This window comes from Aedes aegypti, chromosome 2, assembly GCF_002204515.2.
Source record: "Aedes aegypti strain LVP_AGWG chromosome 2, AaegL5.0 Primary Assembly, whole genome shotgun sequence".
NCBI classification, from domain to species: domain Eukaryota; kingdom Metazoa; phylum Arthropoda; class Insecta; order Diptera; family Culicidae; genus Aedes; species Aedes aegypti.
Window position 1 is genome coordinate 210,567,827 of NC_035108.1, and position 21,652 is coordinate 210,589,478.

The 21,652-nt window shown below is 42.7% G+C and overlaps 1 protein-coding gene across 2 annotated transcripts in view; it reads left to right on the forward strand.

Moving 5' to 3' along the window:
* Nucleotides 1-1,233, forward strand: part of LOC5574455 (TBC1 domain family member 31) — a 77,296-nt gene extending 76,063 nt beyond the window's left edge. For both annotated transcript variants that reach the window (XM_021843869.1, XM_021843870.1), the window contains one exon: nt 549-1,233. In XM_021843869.1, the coding sequence (XP_021699561.1) occupies nt 549-620 (72 nt within the window). In that variant the 3' untranslated portion in view covers nt 621-1,233. The remainder of the gene's footprint in view (nt 1-548) is intronic.
* Nucleotides 1,234-21,652: the final 20,419 nt, after the last annotated feature.

The window sequence follows — 21,652 nt, forward strand, 5'->3', positions numbered from 1 at the left end:
TATGCACTTTGATTTCTGGAGAAAACTGCGACATCCTTGTCATCATCAGAACTTCCGGAGTGTGAGCCATGCACTTTCACTATGCCGAAGTTAAAGAATCGGCCTTTGATTCTTAACTTGCACATTCATTCATTGATCGGCCACCACCCGATCTCACGTTTTTGCATATCACCCATCATTTTAATCTACTCCTGAAGTAAAAACATTAATTTGATTAGAATTTATTGACTTCGAGACATTGGTAAATTGGTAAATTTTGCTCTGTTCAGGAATGCATCATTGTTCCATGTGAATAGTAAATCCAGAAAACATGGAACTGACGTGCGGTTTTGGTAGTAAAAACTTTGTTTGTATAAAACAATATCGACGATGTGTATGATGAATGAGTAACATTCACCCTCATTCTTGTCCAGCGGATCAAAATTTAAATTTGGATTGCTTTATCTCTGTCAAAAATGGACCCTCAGATATAAACAATAAACGTTAGTTTGGATGTCAATCAGTATGTAATGAATAATTCATATTTTTTCTTTAAATTTCTCCCACAGGATTGCGAGAAAAAGATTGAGTATCTGGAAAGACAATTGGAAACTCTTCTTCATTCCAAAAATCAGATATAATACTAAAATCTTTTTGTTTGTATAGGTTTTATTTCATCAGATCGTTTGAAAATTGTCCTAACAATAAAACTATTTTCTTTTGATTTATGACAATCACACGAGTCAATGAATTGCGTTTTCCTGTGGAAATAGTCAAATAAGTCAGTGTGACACAAACTTACTAACTTAATATCACTTTAAAGAATCGAGTCTAGGCGAGTTTTTCCAAGTTGAGTTTTGTTACCTTTTTAATAGTGCTCACCGATAAATAACACTCTACCGCGCACAAACATAGGTACGTACCACGTATGCACTTGCACCTGTGACATAGAACAAGGAAAGGATCCAACATAGAAGAGCAGATGGTGATTTCAAAATTTGCATTACAAATCTGCTAAGTTGCTCTACTACCAGGGATAACATGAATCTGGGTTTTTGCGTCTTTCTAGAATAGAACGGAGGAGTAAAAATGCCGTTGATTCGATATACACTATGTAGCCACCATAGTAAGCTAACCAAAGCAACTTACCGCAGGTACACAAAGGAGCAGATGCAGTTGTAGGGCAGAGGTTCTCAATGTATTTCAATCTTGGAGTGATAAATAAAAATACTGAAGAGATGGTCGATATTTTCAGTTGTTAGATTTTTTAGTGTTAAAACAATCCGAAATTTTTCGCAACAATTAATTTTGAAATGCAAACCTTTCCAATTTAAAATTTGTCAAAAGAAATTCTAAGAATTAAATTAGTACACAGAACTAAGTAGATAGAAGTACAGTTACGAATTACAATGCTCATGATACTAAAACCATATTATTTGAATAACTCTTAAATCAAGAAGATTATAGGGTGTCCCGGAAAGTATGGGCACGACTTCAACATACTGTTTTTCAAGGGTATTGCAGATAAAAAACTGATTTTAACACACTTGATTCTTATTTGATTTGAATTTTGATCGATCTCGTTATATGCATTTTTTATAGTTTTGGCATAAATCGCATTGATTCTGAGTGTCTTTGTTGTACAAAATTTGTGCTATAGAAGAGAAGAATTTTTAATAATTTTACAATTTTGCCAAATGCTTTCTAGCATAGCCAAATGAACTTTTGAACAAAAAATTATACCGTCGTTGGGGGTGACAATGGGTCAAAAAGGGATGTGTACGAATTATTTATTGAATAACTATCGCAATTTAACTCCAATAAACTTCAAATTTGGTGTGTATGTACTTTGATGGTACATTAACAACTGTTCAAAACATTAAAGAAAAATATTTATTCACAGCGGCACCACAAGTGAATGAAAAATGACCCAATCTCACCCCATAGAGGGGGTGACATTGGGTCACTCTAATTGAAATAACTTGTTTTTGATAATATGGTTGCATAACCATTCACAACTGGAGAATATTGATGAAATACGATGCAAACAAGATGAAAAGATATCTAAGATGTTTCACAAGTATGATAAATTCACTTAAAAGAACGATTATACCAAAAAATAGAAAAACTTTGAGAAAAAATATGTAAACACAACATTCATCGTTGACATAAATTTTCTATTTTTTTCCCTCGAAATGTCTTCAGAGTCTCAACCCCATTTCCATAAAGCCTATTCAGTTTCCCCAAAGGTGTACTGAAACAGTGATTATTTTAATTCTTCGCAAATAGTTAAATTTCGGAGCGATATTCCACGATCAATACATTTCAGGCATATGTTGACGTCATAATCACAATATTTCAGTGTTCCAACTCATTTGTACTTCCAGGAGATGTTTCGATAATATGAAAACACTGATAAATAATTAGATTAAAAAAAAAAACAATCCATTTGATAAAATTTTACGATGTTGCTGCGCACGAAACACAGTTGCTGGATTGAGAAGTTGTCAAATGCGTTGCATTGTTATTCAATGTACGGAATCCTCAAGTAGACTAGTTTGATGTTTCAGAGATGCTGTATTTAGAAAGAATAAACACATCTTAATGAAAAAGAGAACTACCGGCACCGTAAAATGTCAAAAAAGTGGACTTGCAATTTCATTTACTGTCGTTCTTGCTTGACCCAATCTCACCCCCATTTTTGATGTTTTAGACACCGTACCGAAAAAAATAAATTTTTTGTTGAAAAATCAAATAGATTCCAGAAAATACATGTGAAGTGTAATGAAAAGACTTTAAACCTTCTACTAATATAACGGTAGAGGTTAAAGTACATGCGTGATGCTGTGCACAGGAGAAATTTAAAGTTGTAAATTTTATCTAATTTCAACATACAAGTTTATTGATATAGTAAACAACAACTACTATTTCTAAAAATGTATATTGTGATGAATTATGTGTAATAATATGTTCCCTAACACATGAATTATTAATTTTAGTAATATCACCGTTATTAGCTGAAATATTTCATAAATCATATTTTTCCGTTTTGACCCAATCTCACCCCCTAGACCCATTGTCACCCCCATCGACGGTATAAATTATCTTAAATACACAGCCAACCATGATGAAAGATTTTGATAACAATATTTTTAAATGGTTACCCCAAAAATACAAAAAAATGAGGTATGTGCTAGAAAGATAAGATTTGATTTTCTAAAAACAAAATATAGATTGTAAAAGGTTATATTATAAAAGGCCCAGATAGCCGTAGCGGTAAACGCGCAGCTATTCAGCATGACCATGCTGAGGGTCGTGGATTCGAATCCCGCTGGTCGAGGATCTTTTCGTAAAGGAAAATTTCTCGATTTCCAGGGCATAGAGTATCTTCGTACCTGTAACACGATATACACATGCAAAAATGGTCAATCGGCAAAGAAAGCTCTCAGTTAATAACTGTTGAAGTGCTCATAAGAACACTATTCTGAGAATCAGGCTTTGTCCCAGTTGGGACGTAACGCCAGAAAGAAGAAGAAGATACAAATATCAGAGGTAGCATTTAAAATACCCTGAAGAAAAATACAAAAATATGCAATTATTTGTTTGTTTGAAAAATTACAACTATGATTTTCGCTATCAAAATCTTGAATATACTATGAGAAACTATTTTCAACATTTATTTGTTAGAGAGATGGCATTCACAAATCTTATATAAAACTGAAGACAGCAAATTGCTCTGATTGTGAATTTGAGAATCCCTGTGAGAAAAAGCTACTGCTTTTCCAAGAGGAAAGACTATACTGTAGAGTGGGTCATTGTTGTGTGCAAAATGCATACTTGGTCATTCCATATAAAATATGTTTTAGCAAGACACATTTTTGTTGCGCATTTTGTATGTAGTTTATATGGGAACTTGGTTTCGGGCTTTTTTTGGTTAGATGATACAATACAATGTTATAAATTTTCCACACTATAATTGAATGCAGTGATCGAAAAATATCAAATCCTGTTTCTGATAAATAAATGAAACATCGAATTCAGTACTATACCATTTAATAAGCTAGTGGAATTAAATGATAAAGTACTAAATTCGGGTTTTTATTTATTTATTTGTGTTCCACTAAACAGCTCGAAGATTTACTATTTTGTTTCTTATGTTTATGATTATTAGGGACCCAGATAGCCATAGCGGTAAACGTGCAGCTATTCAGCATGACCAGGCTGAGGGTCGAGGGTTCGAATCCCGCTGGTCGAGGATCTTTTCGTAAAGGAAATTTTCTCGATTCCCAGGGCATAGAGTATCTTCGTACCTGCTACACGATATACACATGCAAAAATGGTCAATCGGCAAAGAAAGCTCTCAGTTAATAACTGTTGAAGTGCTCATAAGAACACTATTCTGAGAAGCAGGCTTTGTCCCAGTTGGGACGTAACGCCAGAAAGAAGAAGAAAGAAGAAGATATTTATGATTATTCTGAATTAGATATGCATGAACACGGTATTATTCGAAATTCTTTCGCAATACTTCATTGGTGTTGTGATTACGTCATATGCTGAATTTGAAAACTTCTTGCTCATGCATGCAAACTAATCTCATATTTCAATGTTCTATGAGTTTTCCAATACAACTTCATGGAACTAAATTAAATCATCATTCCTGAGGATTTTTCTATTACCTGTACGATACTTACTTGGAAGACTACTAAATTGAATGGTAGGTATCATACAAAGGGAGCCTGTGTTGGCTTTTGATTATAATTTTACAGTCGATCAAACAAATTGGTATACCTAAACGAATTGCCAAGATTTTCCATGCTATGCTACGAGCCAACTGAGGAAGCACGATGAATAATTCAGTTCAATTTATTTCATTTCTGCAAGCGGCATGTGCTTGATGTTCATGTTACATTGGAGTCTGAAATAATAGGAACGCGAACGGAAGTAAGTAGCCTAGAATTAAGGTTATGCGGTGGGGTTGGTGGATTTTTGATTTTGCATCTGAAAATTCTACCATCCGCATCCTTGAAAGTCTTCTTATTTTTCTTGGCATTACGTTCTCACTTGGACAGGCCCTGCTTATCAGCTTAAAGTTCAATGAGTACTTCCACAGTTATTAACTTTGACAAAATTGCCATTTTCGCATTCGTATATTGTGTGGCAGGTACGATGATACATGCCCAGTAAAATCAAGAAAATTTCCATTACGAAAAGATCCTGGATCTACCGGGAATTGAACCCAGACAGCATTGCTCAGCTTAGGGAGGCCTTTCGGAGGTACTACAGACAAATAGACGGAACCCCATTTTTATTGTCTATTGAAAACAGTTGTAATGGTGATTGCAGGAATGTTGACTATTGTCAACTCTGTAACGTTTTGGGGAAATTAGTACAGTAGAGTAGGCTCGGTATGGAATTGAATCTATGGCATTTTGTCGAATGAAGTTTAGTTGAAAGTACATTTGGTCGAACGGATATATCGTCGAAAGGATATATGTCGATAGGACATTCAGTCGAAAAAACATTTGGTCGAGTGATATTTCGTCGTTCATACACAGTGATTATTAAATGATTGAAGAAGGAGAGTGCTCATAAGGTGCATATTATTACTGGCGGTTAAACGTGATTGTGTGCAAAAAGTCTACCTTGGTATTCTGGTGAAATTTCATGAACAATCTTCAAGCCACGACGTCAAGATCACCATAGGAGATTTACCTACATGCTCAGGTTGGCCAGGAGGAGGAGTTCAGACCGACGATTGAAAAGTTCAGTGCCCACCGGTTGACGAACGAGAACGACTGATGGATTTCGCCGCCTCCAAAAATATGGCCATTTGTAGCACCTATTTTCAGCACAGCCTCCCGTATCAGTACACCTGGAGATCACCACAGCAGACAGAATCGCAAATCGACCACGTTTTGGTCGAAGGACGGCACTTCTCCGATATAACCGACGCACGATATGTCTGAACCAGACGATTAAAAAAATCAAATGTACATCGGATTTTTTCTCGCTATGGACCAGTATTTGGTCTACATTTTCATAATCGGAAGGTTTTAAAATATTCTATCGGTGAAATTTTTTTCATACATTTTGTAATGGGTCGAAAAACGGGATTTTCATGAGTTTTAGTATGAAAAACAGTTAAAAAGTGGAAAAAATCAAATTTTCACCGATGGAATATTTTGAAACTTCCCAATTATGAAAATATAACCCAAATACTGAACTCTTGCGATAAAAACCCCGATGTACATTTGATTTTCATAATCGTCTGGTTCAGACATAGTGTGCGACGTCCGAACCTATTGTTGACTCCGAGCTGGTGATGGTGAAACTGCGCCCAAAACTATCCGTCATCAACGATACACAGTACCGACGCATCTAGCGTGACTGAAACAATCAGATGTCGCCAACGCGTACGCGCAGCATCTTGAGGCAGTGTTGCCGGATGAGGGCGAGCTCGCTGGAGTCCCTCTTGAGGACTGCTGGAGGACAGTAAAAGCAGCCATTAACGACGCTGTCGAAAGCATTGTCGAGTACGTGACACGGAGTTCAAGAAACGAGGTTTTGGAGGAGAAAAATGCAGTGTGGGCTGCAATGCTGCAACATGGTACTTGGCAGAACGTGCAACAATACGGACTGAAGCGGAAACAGCAAAATGCACCGCCTGGAAGAGGTGGAGTGCCAAGAAACTCAACGCATCCCACAAGGGATAAGGATGGGAGCATCTTGACGGTTGGACACGCGGTGATCGAAAGGTGGAGACAGCACTACGGCGAAGGTGATGGCTACGTCAGCACTGCGGACAGTAGAAACCAATAATCTCTCACGATAGGGGAAGTTAAGGATGCTATTAAACAGTTTAAAAGGCCGCTGGCAAGGATTGCATCGGAGCCGAACTCATCAACTCATGTCTGCGTCGTCTGATAGTCAGAATCTGGGAGACGGAAAAGCTATTGGAAAAGTGCAGTCAAGGTGTTATATGCCCTATCTACAAAAAGTGCGACAATCTGTAGCCTACAAAGTGCTATCCCAGAATATTTTCCGTTGTCTATCACCTATACAAACGAGTTCGTGGGACGTTATCAAGCAGGTTTAATTTACAGCCGCTCGACAACGGACCAGATCTTTTCCGTGCGGCAAATTCTCCAGAAATGCTGTGAGTATCAGGTCTCTACGCACCACCTGTTCATCGATTTCAAAGACGCCTACGACAGTATTTACCGGGCAGAGCTACGGAAGATCATAGACGGGAACAGCTTCTGCGGGAAGCTCACACGATTGATTAGAGCAACGATGGATGGTGTACAAAACTGCGGGAAGATCTCGGGTGAACACTACAGTTCGTTCGACTCCCGCTACGACAAGGTGTTGAACTTTTGCCTGCTGTTCAATATTACGCTTGAACGTGTCATGCGGAGAGCCTTAACACTCGAGGCACGATTTTCACGAGATCCAGACAATTTGTTTGCTTTGCGGACTATATGGATATTATTAGAAGAAAATTTGAAACGGTGGCTGATTTGTTCATCCGCCTGAAACGCAAAGCATCAAGAGTCGGATTGATGGTGAATGCGTCGAAAACGAAGTACATGCTGGTAGGCGGAACGGAGTGAGACAGGGCCCGCCTAGGAAGCAGTGTCACGATAGACGGGGATTCTTTCGAGGTGGTTGACGGGTTAATCTACCTTGGATCCTTGCAGCCGGCCGACAACAACGTTAGTCGTGAAATACGAAGGCGCATCATCTGTGGATGTTATGCCTACTATGAGCTTCAGAATTAACTGCGATCAAGAAAGATTCACTACCACACCAAAAGCACGATGTACCTACCTTGATACCTTGATGGCTACAGCGTAGCATCACGCCATTGCCGGGCGTATTGTAGAGCTCCATCTTCGTCGGTCTTGGGCGAAACTTTAGGGTCGCCAGGTCCTCTTCCACTGCGTACAGCCAGCGTATTCGTGGTCTTCCCCGAAGCCGCCGACCTCTACCTGGTTCCCTGCTGAATATTATTTTCGCAATTCTTTCTTCCGACATTCGCACTAAGTGACCAGCCCACTGAAGTCTGCCGTATTTAACACGATTGATAATTTTCGCATCTTTGTACACTTGATACAACTCGTGATTCATGCGTCTGCGCCACACACCATTTTCGAGTTTCCCACCGAGTATTGTCCGCAGCACTTTACGCTCGAAAACACCGAGAGCTTTCCGGTCTGACTCTTTCAACGTCCACGCTTCGTGCCCGTAGAGAGCCACCGGAAGAATCAATGTTTTATACAGGGCGAATTTTGTTTCGGTTTGCAAGCTGCGGGATCTATGCTGGTTACGAAGTCCGTAAAAGGCCCTATTCGCAGCCGCAACACGTCTTTTCACTTCGCGGGAAACGTCGTTGTCACATGTCACAAGTGTGCCAAGGTAAACAAATTCTTCAACAACTTCAAACACATCCCCATCAAACACTACCTCAGCACTTACACCACCATGCCTGACTCTATCTCTACCTGCAACCATGTACTTCGTCTTGGTAGAATTGATGGTCAGGCCTATCCTCGCTGTCTCCCTCTTCAGAGGCACGAAGGCCTCTTCCACTGACCTGCGATCGATTCCAATCAGGTCTATATCGTCCGCAAAGCCAAGGAGCATGTGCGACCTTGTGATAATAGTGCCATTTCTTTGCACGCCAGATCTCCTAATAGCACCCTCAAGTGCAATGTTGAACAGTAAATTCGAAAGTGCGTCTCCCTGCTTCAATCCGTCTAACGTCACGAACGAGGTTGACACCTCGTCTGCGATCCGAACACTTGATTTCGAACCATCCAGCGTAGCACGTATCAGCCTAATTAGTTTCGCCGGAAAACCATTTTCAGACATTATCTGCCAAAGCTCATTTCTTTTCACTGAGTCGTACGCCGCTTTGAAATCAATAAACTGATGGTGAGTCTGCAAGTTATACTCCCGGAATTTGTCTAGGATCATTCGCCAGCTAAACATCTGGTCCGTTGTCGAACGGCCCTCACGAAAACCAGCTTGCTATTCGCCGACGAAGGACTCCTCGAGCGGTCTCAGTCTGTTAAACAGGATGCGTGACAGAATTTTGTACACCGAATTCAGCAGGGTAATTCCTCTGTAATTGGCACACTCCAGTCTGTGCCCTTTCTTGTAGATAGGGCGAATGAGGCCATCCAACCAGCCGGTGGACAATTCTTCGTCCTCCCATACCTTCAGAAATACTCGGTGGATCGACTGGTAAAGCTGCTCGCTTCCGTGCTTGAGAAGCTCGACTGGGATCTCGTCCTTCCCAGCAGCCTTACAGTTCTTCAGCTCGCTGATCCACAGCTTGATCGTCATCATCTATGTTCATCCTGTTCCTCGCTACATTTCCATTCTTACCGTTCAACAATTGCTGAAAGTGCTCCTTCCACCTGGCAGCCACCGCCGTTTTATCGGTCAGCAAATTCCCTTCTCGATCATTGCACATGGCGGGCACTGGTACGGTATTGTGCCGCGCACTATTGACCGTTGCATAAAATCTCCGCATATCATTCCGGTTCATGCTTTCTTGTGCGTCAGCTACCACACTTTCTTCGTGCTGCCTTTTCTTTCTGCGGTGGATTCGCTTTTCTTCGGCTCTCGCTGCCCTGTACCGCTCTCTGTTCTGTCGGGTACCGGCCACAAGCATACGGCTTCTGGCGGCATTCTTCATGTCTGTCACCCTCTGGCACTCTTCATCGAACCAGTCGTTCCGTCTTTGTCGTTGACCAGTGCCGATCACTTCCCGCGCCGTTGTTGTCACAGCTTCGTGGATAGGGTCCCACAGGCTGTCGACGTCTCCAGCAACGTTGACTCTTCCCAACTTCTCGTCTAGTTGCTGACGGTACTGCGCAGCTACCCCATCAGTCGACAAGCGTTGTATATTGAAGCGTAGCGTTCTGTGTGTTGCGGAACTCGTGACGCTGGATAACCGCGCCCGAATTTTAGCTACAACGAGATAATGATCCGAGTCGATATTAGGGCCTCGGAAGGTCCTGACATCAATGACATCTGAGAAATGTCGCCCATCAACCAGCAAGTGGTCTATTTGGGAGCAGGCATCGCCACTCGGGTGTCGCCAGGTGTGTTTGCGGATATTCTTTCGCGCGAAGTATGTACTGCTGATTGCCATCCCTCTAGCAGCAGCGAAGGTTACTAGCCGCAGGCCATTATCATTGGTAACGGAATGAAGGCTTTCCGTTCCAATGACGGGTCGGAAGAAATCTTCTTTCCCGATCTGCGCATTTGCGTCGCCGATGACTATCTTGACGTCTTGTTTTGGGCACTCTCCGTAGGCCTTATCCAGGCTCTCATAGAACTCATCCTTCATGTCATCGGGCTTATCGTTCGTTGGCGCATATATGCTGATCAGGCTGTAGTTGAAGAACTTGCCCTTCATTCTCAACACACAGATTCGGTCGCTTACCGGTTTCCACAGAATAATTCGCTTCATCTGCTTCCCAATCACTATGAAGCCAACCCCACGTTCTGCTCTGTCGCCACCGCTGTAGTAGATGTGGTACTTGAATGAAGTGTTGGCGATGGGGTCCACCGCTCGGAATTCGCGTTCTCCGGTTCTCGGCCAGCGTATTTCCTGGATAGCTGCCACGTTCACGCCGACATTCCGCAGTTCACGAGCCAGGAGCCCAACACGCGCGGGTTCATTCAAAGTTCTCACGTTCCAAGATCCAACTTTCCAATCGTTGTCCTTTATTCGTTGCCGGGTCTGTTGCCGTAAAATCAATCCGTTTGCTCTACTTTTGCCTTTCTTGGTTGGTGAAGAGTCTTCGATAGGCCACCTAACCAGGGTTGCGCTACCTACATCGTGCTAGAGGGGCTGCCTCCTCGATGCTGACACGATACAGCATCGTCCGCTTGTTCTTTACATGATGACCATGGTCATAGCCATCACAACCATTCACCTTTATCAGGGCTTTGGACCTGTAGCTCTGGTTCTCAATAGTTTCAAGTTCTTTCGGACATGCTACTATGGTGAGCCGTCATGCGCTAGCGGTGCACGATGTACAAAACTCTTATTATACCGGTAGTCCTCTACGGGCACGGACTATGCTCGAGGAGGATTTGCAAGCTTTTGGATTTTCGAACGCCGAGTGCTTAGAACGATCTTCGGCGGCTTACAGGAGAACGGTTGTAGCGGAAAAGGATGAATAACGAGCTCGCCCAGCTCTTCGGTGAACCCAGGATCCAGAGAGTGGCCAAAGCTGGAAGATACGCTGGGCAGGGCATGTTGCAAGAATGCCAGACAACAGCACTGTAATGATGGTGTTCGCCTCGAATGCGGTTGGAACAAGAAAGCGTGGAGCGTGGGCGGATCAAGTGCGCAGCGATTTGGCGAGCGTGGGACAGAACCGAGAATTGAGAGATGCGGTCACGAAACGGTCACGAAAGCTGTTGGTTACGCCCCGTCGAAAAATGGTCTACCTGAGCTAACCGCCAGTCTAGAGTGACAAAACCACACCCATCCCTGTGCAAGGGTTTGTCCAGGTATAGGAGACGGACGAAGGTCAGACACGATATTGACAGCTAATATAATTAAGGAACAATTGAATTGATCAGCCTTGAACCTAATAATTTACATGCAAATCAACCTATTCCTAAATACATAAATACTATATAAACAGGTGAGAACTTAAGGCTAAATGAATTAATGAAAAATCAATGAACTAATGTGTGCTTACATAACTAGGAATTCGGATTGAACATACGTGCCAATTGCCTTCTGCTTAGTGATCCTTGGCTAGTAAACGGGTGAGAACTAAGTTAACTGAAAACTAAAGCATTACCCTAAACATACATATGTACACAGGTTCTAACTTACAACTAGATGCTATAAGCAAATTGCTTAGAAACCACAGGACACAGCATAAATACCACAGTGCTACCGTTGATAGGTGAGACTTTACACCAACATGAAAATTAAGGTTATACTAAAAAAATTACTCTATAGGCTGTATAACCCTACGCATTGTATCCATCAGCAAATGGTAGAGGATAGACAGCAGAATCACTAAAGTAAGCCAATTACTATATACACTTACATATAAATACTTAGTCTAATTCAAATATTTCCTCCAGGAATTTTATAACTTTTGCACCGGATAAATAAAGTTTGGGAATAAAGTTCATGGAATTTCGATTTAAACTCGTTGTGATCAACATTTTATAAAATTCTTTATAAATCGATCTCGAGATGTCGAAAAAGTCTACCAACTCTGGACGCGAATACAGCGAAGAGCGCAGCTTCACGGGTGCAGCCGAAGGTAATACCGTTGCAAATGCGGCGGCGACTACAGGCGGATTGTTAGGCGAAGCCTCCATGCCTAGTGCAATTCAGGTAAATTCGAAGCAAGGTAATGTTCCATTGGTTACCGTTCCCCGAAATACCGGGACCAAACCAAAACAGCAGCAGCTAGATATCGTTCCCAAAAAGTCAAAGTCAATCCCAGTCACGTCCGACACGAAACGGAATCCGGTACGCGAAGTTCGAAGGAAACATGATTTCCACTGTCAGTTGTGTAGTGAGCGTGACAACGATCGAATGGTGCAATGCGATGGCAGTGATTGTAAGCAGTGGTTCCACTACGATTGTGTGGAAGTAACGAATGGTGTGGCACACGTAACCTGGATCTGTCCTATTTGCAGCGCCGCAAAGGATCCAACCCCAGCGATTATGAACCCCCCCACCGGTACCACCACCGACCAGAACATGCAGCTGAACGAGCAAATGAGGTCGTCAAAAAAGAGCAGTCATACAGAACGGTCGTTCAGTAAAGGAAGTTCAGTAAGGAGCGAAACAAGAAGGATGAGGGAGCTGGAGCTGCAGAAGCTAAATGAAGAGCTAGAGCTGGAGAAAAAGTTTCTGGAGAAACGATACACGATCCTAAAGGACTACGGTAGCGATTCGTCATCAGTAGCAAGCGAGATGGAGAATATGTCGAAGATTCAAGAGTGGGTAGCACAAACTGAGCGCCATGGCGAAGCGAGCGATTCCGGTTTAGTAGAAGAGGAGATGAATGGGCAGCAAGCATCGAACAACTCGAAGCAGCCACAGGAGCACCAAATTCCAAATCTCGCTCAAAACAACAACCGACTATCGATTCACGCAGATCATTTCGATCGTGCTTTGCGGCATACTCAACCACAGTTCCCGAGTCTCAGGGAGAATCAACCGTCTAACTTTCCCTCGGGGCACCCAGCTACAATCGTGGATGGCGACCAATTTGTTCCAGGACAGCGTTCAACACCGGTGTACAGACAATCTCTTCATATGCCACCCGCAACGACTATGAACAACGAGACAGTGTGTATCCTTAATAGGAGTCAACTTGCTGCACGTCAAGCAGTCCCCAAAGACTTGCCGGAATTTAGTGGGAATCCGGAGGACTGGCCACTCTTCTATTCTGTACTCAACTTCTCAACCCAAATGTGTGGGTTCTCGAATGAAGAGAACATTTTACGATTACGCAAGTGTTTGAAGGGAAAGGCACTGGAGGCGGTGAGATGTCGTCTACTTCATCCCTCAAACGTAGCTGGAGTATTGATGACGCTAAAAATGCTCTACGGAAGACCAGAAGCTATCATCCAGGCAATTATCCGAAAAGTTCGTTCACTACCACCACCAGACATGGAAAAACTGGAGACTGTAGTGAGTTTTGCACTAACAGTAGAGAATCTTGTCGCAACGATCCAGGCCTGTGAAGTCAGCGATTTCGTATACAACGCTTCACTCCGGTATGAACTAGTGGAAAGGCTTCCATCCTCTCTCAAAATGGACTGGGCCAGATTCTCCCGTGGAAAACCAAATCCAACGCTCATTGATTTCAGTGCGTGGTTGTATGCTACAGCGGAGGATGCAAGCGCCGTTATGATCAGCAGCGGTAACAATGATCAAAGAACCCGGCAGAGCAAAAAGGACGGGTACTTAAACTACCACTCTGAGTCAGAGTCGACAGCCACAAGATCTAACGAAGCACCTGCCAGACTGAAAACTTCCGGCACCGTCACGAAAGAACAATGTGTTGTGTGTAAAGGAGTTTGTTGTTCTGTCGCTAAATGCCAGAGATTCGAGGAGTTTAGTTATGACTCCAAGTGGGCGACGGTGAAGGAGTGTAGACTATGCCGAAAATGTCTTCGGAAACATAATGGATCGTGCAAGCAGGCTAAGCAGTGTGGAATCAACGGATGTGAGTTTCTTCATCACCCTCTCCTTCATAATGCACAAAAGCATGGTGCATCGAAATCAGCACCACCGGCTACTGCTAGCAACACACCACCAGAGACGAGAAGAACGGATCGTAGCTGTAATATTCACCAAATCCAATCAGAAGTTCTGTTCAGGATCGTCCCGGTTATGCTATACGGACCAACAAAGACGATACGCACATACGCGTTTGTCGATGATGGATCTGAGCTCACTTTGATTGAACAGAGCCTGTCCGACGAGTTGGGAGCGGAAGGACCGAAAAAACCATTGTGCTTGAAGTGGACCGGCGATACGCTGAAAGTGGAGCAAGGTTCACAACAGATTAATCTACAGATATCCGGCGTGAATAACCCGAAGAAGTACGAGCTATCGAACATTTCCACAATATCTTCTCTGAAAATTCGCCCACAAACTCTACTGGTAGAGGAAATCCAGGAAAAGTACCCTTACCTGGAAGGACTTCCGCTTGAGTCCTATCGCAACGTCAGCCCTCGGATTCTCATCGGAGTAGATCACGCTACACTTGGTCACACCATCACAAGCCGTGAAGGCAAGGACAATGATCCCATTGCCGTTCAGACACGATTAGGCTGGATGGTTTTTGGAAATTGCACTGGGAAGGAGAAAGAGGAACGGTATGTAAACTACCACAGTGTCCAAACCTGCGAATGCAATCGAGTTCCTGCCGAAGATCTACACAAACTAGTGAAATCTTATTTCTCGCTAGATAGCCTCGGAGTATCAAAACCGGACAAATTGTTGGTATCGCAACAAGACCAACGAGCACAAATGCTTCTCGAAACTCTAACTCGCCGTACAGATGGGCGATACGAATCCGGCCTTCTTTGGAAGTACGACGGTGTTCGACTTCCGGACAGTGAAGCTATGGCACGGAAGCGTTGGAGATGTTTGGATAACCGTATGAGGAAAGATCCCGGATTATCTGAGGCGCTTAAAGCAAAAATGAGTGAACATATCAGCAAGGGCTACATAAGAAAGTTGTCAGCGGAGGAGCTTAAAAAATCACAACCTCGCGTGTGGTATCTCCCAATTTTCCCGGTGGTCAACCCAAACAAACCGGGCAAGATAAGAATCGTGTGGGATGCCGCAGCCACAGTCTACGGAGTGTCTCTGAACACCTTTCTTCTGAAAGGCCCTGACCAGTTAACGTCTCTCGTTTCCGTTTTAGTACAGTTTCGAGAGTTTCGGGTGGCAGTAAGTGGTGACATCCGTGAAATGTTTCACCAAATAAAAATGCGTGAAGAAGACCAGCATTGCTTACGTTTCTTCTGGAAGGACGACGATAACACTACGGAACCGAGCGTTTATGTAGTACAGGTGATGACGTTCGGAGCCTGCTGCTCGCCGAGTACCGCTCAATACGTAAAGAACTGTAACGCTAAACGGTTTGAACAGGATCATCCTGAGGCCGTAAATACAATTGTTAAACGGCATTATGTAGATGATATGCTCGTCAGCGTAGAGTCCGAGGAGGAAGCAATTCAGCTTGTTCAGAATGTCAAGGCGATACACGCCTCTGGTGGTTTCGAAATTCGAAACTGGATATCGAACTCTCGAAATGTGGTGGCTGCGGTAAATGAAAATGCTTCACAAGAGAAAAATCTCGACATTGGCGAAGAAGGCGTCGCTGAAAAGGTCCTCGGCATGTGGTGGGATACTACGAAGGACTGTTTCACCTATAAGATCTCCGCACGCTACGACAAGGAACTTATCTCAGGAAACCGTCGGCCAACAAAGAGGGAGGTCCTACGCACGCTTATGATGGTATTCGATCCGTTAGGATTCATCGCACATGTTTTAATGGTCTTAAAAGTGCTTCTACAGGAGATATGGCGAACACCAGTCGGGTGGGACGATCCAATCGAGAATCCGCAGTATGAAAAGTGGCTGTCCTGGCTAGAAATCTTCCCGCGGATAGCAACAGTTGAAATACCGCGCTGTTATCGTCTACTAACACCATTAGATGAGGAAACCAGAATTCAAATGCATACGTTCGTCGATGCAAGCGAAAGTGGATTTGCTGCAGCGGTATACCTACGATTCGAAAGGAACGATGTCGTCGAATGTATGCTAGTTGGTGCCAAAACCAGAGTCTCCCCTCTCAAATTTCTATCGATTCCTCGCTCCGAGTTGCAAGCGGCAGTCATTGGTACGCGTCTCGCCGATACCATATCAAAGGCACTCTCAATCAACGTTACTCAAAGAACGTTTTGGACGGATTCCAAAGACGTATTATGCTGGCTCCGTTCGGATCACAGGCGTTACAGCCAATTCGTTGCATTCCGCATCAGTGAAATCCTTGAAACAACAGATGTTAATCAGTGGCGCTGGGTACCAACAAAACATAATGTTGCTGATGAAGGAACGAAATGGAAGCGGGTCCCTAACTTGGACAGTAACTGCCGATGGTTCCGTGGGCCAGACTTTCTTCTCCTGAAGGACGACAACTGGCCAGCGAATCCGTTTCCAGACAAGAGCACACAGGAGGAGCTCCGACCACATCTGCTTCACCATACGCAATCCAGTGAGCAGGTTATATCACCACAGAAGTTTTCAAAATGGACCGTCCTCCTGCGTGTAACGGCTTACGTACTACGCTATGTTAGCAACCTAAAGCGTAGCTGCTACGGGAAACCTCGAATGTCCGGACCGTTGACGAAGCAGGATTTTATCGATGCAGAAACCTATCTGTTTCGTCTTGCGCAGTCAGCAAAATCAGCAAAACTGCTCCCTAGATCCAGTCTACTTTACCAATGGTGTGCGTTCCTAGACGAGAACAACGTCCTTCGTGTCAAGGGCCGAACAAAAGCGTGTGCGTTTATCGATAGAGATGCTGCTGAACCCATTATCCTGCCCCGGAATGATTCGGTAACCTCTCTTGTCATAGCTTCTATCCACGAGCGGTTTAACCATCAGAATCACGAAACGGTGGTTAATGCGATACTTCAACGTTACCGTATCCCTCGCTTGAAAGCAGCATACCGACACTTCAGGAAAGATTGTCAACAGTGCAAAATTATGCTCGCTAACCCGAAGCCTCCTGCAATGGCTGATCTCCCTATAGCTCGACTAGCGGCCTTCACTCGTCCCTTCACTCACATGGGAGTGGACTACTTCGGTCCGATACTTGTCTCGGTTGGAAGACGTACTGAAAAAAGGTGGGGGGTACTTGCCACTTGCCTAACCACTCGCGCCATACACCTACAGATCGCTCACACACTGACCACTGACTCCTGCATAATGGCCATCCGGAACATCATGGCCAGGAAAGGTATTCCTGCTATGATCTACAGCGACCGCGGAACTAATTTTCGCGCTGCAAGCAAGGAGTTACAAAGTGCGACGGAAAAACTTGATCAGAACGTATTGAAAAAGGAGTTCACGTCAAGCCACACTGAGTGGTCTTTCAATCCTCCCCTTTCACCTCACATGGGCGGCGTGTGGGAGAGGTTGATTCGAAGTGTCAAGCAGAACCTCGAACGATTGCAGACGAGCAGGCTGCCGACCGACGAAGTCCTGCAAAACGCATTGATAGAGATCGAGAACATAATAAACTCTCGTCCTCTGACCAACATTCCAATCGATGACGATGACTCACCAGTGTTGACTCCTAACCACTTCCTGTTAGGATCAGCCAATGGTCTGCGATCATGGGTCCCCTTGGACGACAACCCTATTCTACTGAGGAACAGCTGGAAGCAGTCACAAATGTTAGCAGACACCTTCTGGAGGCACTGGGTCCGGAACTACTTGCCTACGATCACTCGTAAGACGAAGTGGTTAACTCCAGTAAAACCGATCGAAATTGGGGATGTAGTAGTCATCGTAGATCCGAAGCTTCCTCGTAATTGCTGGCCGAAAGGCCGAGTGATTGCTACGTGTCCGGCATCGGACGGTCAGGTGAGATGGGCTACCGTGCAGACTGCATCAGGAGGTATCTACGAACGACCAGCGGTATCTCTAGCTGTACTGGACGTAGGCGTTGAAAAGAATCCGCTCCAGAACGAATCTTCGCGTATTCCGGGGGGGAGTGTTGGTTACGCCCCGTCGAAAAATGGTCTACCTGAGCTAACCGCCAGTCTAGAGTGACAAAACCACACCCATCCCTGTGCAAGGGTTTGTCCAGGTATAGGAGACGGACGAAGGTCAGACACGATATTGACAGCTAATATAATTAAGGAACAATTGAATTGATCAGCCTTGAACCTAATAATTTACATGCAAATCAACCTATTCCTAAATACATAAATACTATATAAACAGGTGAGAACTTAAGGCTAAATGAATTAATGAAAAATCAATGAACTAATGTGTGCTTACATAACTAGGAATTCGGATTGAACATACGTGCCAATTGCCTTCTGCTTAGTGAACCTTGGCTAGTAAACGGGTGAGAACTAAGTTAACTGAAAACTAAAGCATTACCCTAAACATACATATGTACACAGGTTCTAACTTACAACTAGATGCTATAAGCAAATTGCTTAGAAACCACAGGACACAGCATAAATACCACAGTGCTACCGTTGATAGGTGAGACTTTACACCAACATGAAAATTAAGGTTATACTAAAAAAATTACTCTATAGGCTGTATAACCCTACGCATTGTATCCATCAGCAAATGGTAGAGGACAGACAGCAGAATCACTAAAGCAAGCCAATTACTATATACACTTACATATAAATACTTAGTCTAATTCAAATATTTCCTCCAGGAATTTTATAACTTTTGCACCGGATAAATAAAGTTTGGGAATAAAGTTCATGGAATTTCGATTCAAACTCGTTGTGATCAACAAAAGCATTGTGGCGAAAATGGTTGATTCAGTGTTATTTGTTTAGATGTTAAATAAATAAATATTAAGAAATCTGCTCAATGCTGATGATGCCAATAAACTATTATTTTCACTTAAAAGTGCTGGTGTGAAGGATTTCCGCCCTATTTTTAACTGTGGTGCGATAAGCTTTCATACGATTTCACACTATTTTATTTCCAGTGGCTTGCATTGGGGATCGTGATATGTCCACATTTTGGATATTAGACACGGAACTGTAGCTCAGCGGTCCATTTTGAAATAGCAAAGTTCTTTCGGATGCTGTTTATCTTATGCTCTAATGCGTTGAATATTTCATTAAAAGTGGAAATAATCTTCTACAGGTAACGGGGCAGGATTCCATTTCCATCCAAATCAACGTCGACACTAGCTTTAATTCATCTAACAGAAATCATTGACCCATTCACGTACAGATTAATCTATCCATGCATGCTGCAGTGCGAATTGCCTTGCAGGTCGGGCGGGCTGCTGAATGATTTATAGCGGTACAATATTATCGAGATGAATATTTTAAACAGTAACACATGGATATGGGGGTTCTTCTCCGGTCGATCTCGCTACTGATATTGCTGGATGCTGTAATTTAGTGTCAACCGAAGTGCAAAATCCCTACGATTACGCTTCTGCCATCCACGTTTCACGTGGAGTAAAAGCTTGCGTCACGGAGATAATTCGTCTGTCGCAGAAGTTATTGTAATTTAAAGCCTGCGCTGACAATGATTTATAGTCCGAACATGGAGATAAATTTTCAGTTCACATCTCCGCTGCATTTGAATGAATGTTTGTACAGATTTGTTAGAAGAGATTTTCTAACCGCATCATACATAAGGGATGACACATAAATTTTTGTTTTGTTTTTTAATTAAAACTGTTCATGTAAAAAATAAACTGGAGAACAATGTTTATTCTTTTCGTCATGGTGGGTTTTTGTCGACTTATCTTCTGAAATTTAGCAATTTGATACGCTTATTTGCTGAAAGTATTGGTGCAAATTTTTGAGCCTAATGGTTTTTTGGAAACCACCCAAAACAAAGAGAACATAGCTGCCGAACATACAACAATTCATCCTATATGGGAAGAACGGTTCTAATGACATTTTCGATCTCGAGTGGTGCCATAGTCGATGAATTTCGTTAAGCAACATATAGATTTTTCCGTAATAATAGATATAAGAAAAATCACTGCTACTAAGTCCATTTTCCCATATGTTATTAATCATGAAACCTGTATCTATAGCAAAGAAATGTGTAAAGCGTAACCTTGCAGAATATGTATTAATTATGTTGGTCAACCTGTGCCTTTATTATGTGTCTATCTGCAGGAAATTTCATCCCATCATTTGTGTTTCGTAACGAAGCCTATCTCGACGAATGAGCGCGGCTAGGAATCGAAGACACGTGCGGCAAACAATAAAAAGTTTCCCACCTGTATAGGCGTAAAAGTGCTCACTGGCCACCTACTTTTTCTCAAAAAAGAGAAGGACCTTTTTTGCGTAATGAGAATTTGTTGAGTGCTACCCATTCAGTTCTGTTGCAATGGACAACTTTTTCAAGAGGGTTTCAGACATCATCTCGCCATGCGAAGTTCACCGCAAAAAGATATCAACTCGATGATTCGTCTCTTTTTTGACATGGCAAAACTTTGTCGTCCACAACAATCCTTTGCTACGCAATTATGTATACGTGAATCCAATAATAAACCCATCTTATAGGAAAGTGAGTTATAATGATACTTGTTGGAGCGATTATTATCTATAGAGATTCGCATAATGACACGTATCGTATCACTAGATGTTGAATTACAGTGGGGTCACCCTTTATTATGAGTCATTTCCATTCGAATTACACGCGGGACATAGTGACTAATAATCGTGACAAGGTGACCTATAATAGTGTGAGCACTGCAAAAACGATTTTTTGAACCACTGCTGAATATGAATATATAACCCAATCACTGAACTCTAGCGGAAAAAAAAATCCGAAGTACATTCGATCTTCATGATCTGCTGGTTTAGACATAGCGTGTACCAGCTGGGGTGACTCACTTCGCATAAAGACGTTTCGCATAAGGACATTTCGCATATGGACGTTTGGCATAATGGACGTTGCGCCTAGAACAGTTCCATACAGGGAGCATTTTGAAGAAGGCATATAATTCTCATTATGCCAAACGTGCGTATGCGAAACGTTCTCATGCGAAAGGTTTTTATGTGAAATGTCCCACCTTCGTACCAGCTGTAGATAATCTCTATTTCAATATATTTTTATTTATTTATGAAAAAATATAGTGATTTGGTACAATATTGTCGAGTGTCGAATCTGCCAGATAGCCTTTTTTTATAAAGTTTTATTGCAAAACATGCCTACAAAAATGACATCTGATATTCACAAGAATTGATATTGGGTACCTTTTCAACTTGTTCATATATTTGATAAACATCTTTACTGTCCTCATTTGCATAAAAGGGAAAATATTTTTCCCTATGCCCTAGGGAAGCAACAATCATCACTAATTTATCCAAAAATAGCTAATTACATATTTCGAAACAAGCAATAATT